The sequence below is a fragment of the Octopus bimaculoides genome, chromosome 19 (genome assembly GCF_001194135.2).
Source record: "Octopus bimaculoides isolate UCB-OBI-ISO-001 chromosome 19, ASM119413v2, whole genome shotgun sequence".
Taxonomy (NCBI): Eukaryota; Metazoa; Mollusca; class Cephalopoda; order Octopoda; family Octopodidae; genus Octopus; species Octopus bimaculoides.
The window spans coordinates 53,579,932-53,583,668 of NC_068999.1; the positions used below are offsets into that span (position 1 = coordinate 53,579,932).

Here is a 3,737-nt window from a genome sequence, read left to right on the forward strand (position 1 = left end):
AGGCTATTCTTATTCTAGCAGCTACACTTTCAGCGCACCCACCCCCACTACTAACTTGGTCGCCCAGATAGCGGAAGCTATCGACTACCTCTAGTTTTTCACCCTGGAATGAGATAGAAGTTGTTTCCTGTTTGTTTACAGTCTTTATTGCACCTGAACATCTGCCACAAACAAAAACTAACTTACTAGTTAACCTGCCTTTGATGTTGCTGCACCTCTTATGTGTCCATAGCTTGCACCGGGTACATCTTATAGAGTTACTACCTATCATGTATGTAGGTATGTCTATGTATGTAAATATGTATGTAAGTACCAATTTGGAATATCTGTATGTATGTATGTAAGTACCAATTTGGAATATTTGTATGTATGTATGTAGGGACCAATTTGGAATATTTGAAACGTTCAGGGTGTAAGGTAAGAATGGGTGTAATAGAGTTAAACTTACCCTGGCCAGCAGATGTGTAAATTACCACGATTCGTCCCGTATACTAGTCCAGCTCCAACTTGAGGCAACCACTTGGCTGAATTCACACTGACATGAGTTCTTGTATCGGCATCAACATAATGTGTGATGTCACTAACATGCTAGGCAAAAAGAAGAAATATACAATTAATTACAAAAAAATATGAAGACATTTTAGTCACTTCCATAATTTTAACCTCAAAAGTTAAATATGGTAATACAAATGGAATAATACTGAAGAAAGATGACTAGTTACTCTTTTACTGATTTCAGTGCTTGGACTCTGGTCATGCTGGGGTTTAGTTGATTAAATCAACTCCTCATATTTATTTACATTTGACAGCTATTTTATCAATATCTATTTGTCAGACTGGTAAGTTACAGGACATAACATAAATACAGACATGCACAAGCATAGCTGCACCTGTTCAGGCAATGTCAATTTGATGGAGGGAGTAAGCTAAAGTACCACACATACATTTGATCCCTATAAACAAATCATTTGTGCAAGTCGTTCAGCAAAAATTGAACACTTGTATGTTGTCTTTAATGAGAGAGTCCATCATATACGTATCTTTCAAGTTGATATTAAAGAGTTTAAAAACACACAATTTATCTATCCAATCGCATCCAATTATCAAAAGAAGAATAATCCAAAAGTCAATTTTACAAATGCAAACGTTCATAAGAGAAAGAAGCTTAAAAAAAAACAAAAATATCTGCAGTTAATTTTTTTACCTTCATTGACTGCTCCCCAGCAAATTCTTGACTCAACTGGTAAATCTGTGCTACCATCTATAAGACACAAAGAAAGTATTACATTTTGTATTACTGAACTTTAATATAATAGTTAATCATAGTATTTATAGTTGTTTAGTCTTAGGTCAGCTCTCATAGAACAGACCTATGATAAAACATGTCCCAGCCATGACCAACCAGTCATAGGACTATATTATCTAATGTATTGTCCTTCATGCTTTAAGATGGTTGGGTGTGATTGAACTCTTTAGCATTTCAAGTGGCCATATCTGCCCCAAATATTTTATCTGTTTTATGCTCAAACCAGCCAGATGTGACCTCTCACACTTACTCTACAATGTTATATCACCAACATCTCAAAGCTATGAGATATGATTAATTCAAGGCAATGTAAATAAATAAGCATTACATTTGAGAGAGTAACCTGAATGCTAAAGGGATAAGAAAGATTTGCCTTTCTAGTAGCTATATATATATATATATATATATATATACATACATACATACACACATTATGTACAGGTCGTCGTCGACTTACAACCACAATTGGCTCCGACTGACTGGTCACAAGTCAATTTCGTAGAAAGTTGGCCTATAGGTCTACATAGCTTTGTTTTATAGTTTTACATTCTTAAGGTACATTTTCAAGTAAAAGTCACACACAACATTCTGTATTATACTATTATAGTGGCATTAGTCAAAAATTTCAGAGTCTCAAGCAGTTGTCTTATAAACAAATATGAGGTTGCCTCAATGTCTCCATGACATCAATAACCAAACGTAGGGGAAGCGTTTGTTAGCTGACCTCACTCCTAGACGGGTTAATTTCTAAGAAATTAAACCCATTTGATTTCAACTGGACTATTTATCATTGCTAAAGTCGACCGGTGTATATAATTATCACGTTTGGGCATGGCTCTGCAGTCAAGAAGTTTGGCTTCACAACCATATGGGTTTGGGTTCAATCCTATTGTACAATAGGGAAGTGTTTTCTACAAAAGCTCTGGCTAACCAAAGCCTTGAGCGTGGATTTGGTAGATGGAAGCAGAAAGAAACCTGTCATATGTATCTGTGTGTGTATATGATGTGTGTGTGTACCCTTGTCTAGACATCATGTAATGGTTGTAGATGATGATGATCATCATCATACAAGTTAAGTGTTTGTTTCCAGTCTTCCATGAAAACCTGTCAAGCTCTGGGGAAATATTACCTTGCTTGGAAATAGACGAGGGTTGGCAATGGGAAAGGCATCTGGTCATAGAAAAATCTACCCTTATGATCTGTTATAACTGAAATAAACTGAAGTAAGCAGAATCATGTGCACTGCCTCAGGGAAACAATGCAATGTTTGTAGCAGAGTTTGAATTCCTAATCATTATGCATCTCAAATAAAATGGTTTGTTGCACATTGACCTTACCTTAAATCTAAAATGAATTCTATATCTCCATGAATTAAACATCCAAAATATGAACAAAGACTATATGGCTGTACACAGTCCTTCCAACAGTATGATAGTAATGATAAGAAGAAGATACACACACATCCACAAAAAGAAAATCAGCAATGATCTAAGGGACACTCACCTGATTTGTAGTAAAAACCCAAGAGATGCGCTTGGCTGCTAAACCCACTAAGACATAGTGGTTCTTGGGAGAGATACTCACAGATATAACATTTGGACCTAAATAGAGAAACATGAGTGAGAAGGTGGAGTAGAGAGAGAGAGAGATGGGGGAGGGAGTTAAAGGAAAGAAGTGAGAGGTGAAGCAAGAGTGAGAAGTGATGGGAGGTGATAGTACAGTATGAAAACATTACAATCAGATGGTCACAACATTTTCCTAAACCATGCCTTGTAAATCTATTTTATTCTCAACCCCAGGAATTTCACATCAAGTCAAAGGTTACTGACAAAACAAACATCATATAATCATTAACATATAGGTGTTTGGTTGGGAGTTGAGTAGAGTGGAGTAGTGGGACAAGCTAATTTCATAGAAAAACCAACACATGAAAATAACCATTTGATTGCAACATAAACCTAATTAAACATTCTTAATATTAATTTGTAACCATGTTAATCACTACATTGTAGATTAAGTGAACCATCAGAGTCAAGGACATAATATCTCAAGGTATTTAGCTACAGTGTTTTACATTCTGAATTTCAATCCTTCTTGAGGTTAATTTTACATTTCATCCTTCCAGGATGGATAAAATAAAGTACCAGTCGAGTACTGAAGTTGATTTAATTAAGAATACTCTCCATGCTTGCTCACCCCTAATTTCATCATCATCATCATCATCATCGTTTAACGTCCGCTTTCCATGCTAGCATGGGTTGGACGATTTGACTGAGGACTGGTGAAACCGGATGGCAACACCAGGCTCCAGTCTAATTTGGCAGAGTTTCTACAGCTGGATGCCCTTCCTAACGCCAACCACTCAGAGAGTGTAGTGGGTTCTTTTACGTGTCACCTGCACGAAAACGGCCACGCTCGAAATGGTGTCTTT

General features: G+C 36.5%; 1 protein-coding gene across 2 annotated transcripts in view; it reads right to left on the reverse strand.

Annotated features, from left to right (window-relative positions):
• LOC106875403 (serine-rich adhesin for platelets) overlaps positions 1 to 3,737 on the reverse strand; it is a 30,395-nt gene that overhangs the window by 2,388 nt on the left and 24,270 nt on the right. For both annotated transcript variants that reach the window (XM_052974654.1, XM_014923512.2), the window contains exons 13-15: positions 2,810 to 2,907; positions 1,205 to 1,261; positions 449 to 588 (exon numbers count right to left, since the gene is read on the reverse strand). In XM_052974654.1, the coding sequence (XP_052830614.1) occupies positions 449 to 588; positions 1,205 to 1,261; positions 2,810 to 2,907 (295 nt within the window). The remainder of the gene's footprint in view (positions 1 to 448; positions 589 to 1,204; positions 1,262 to 2,809; positions 2,908 to 3,737) is intronic.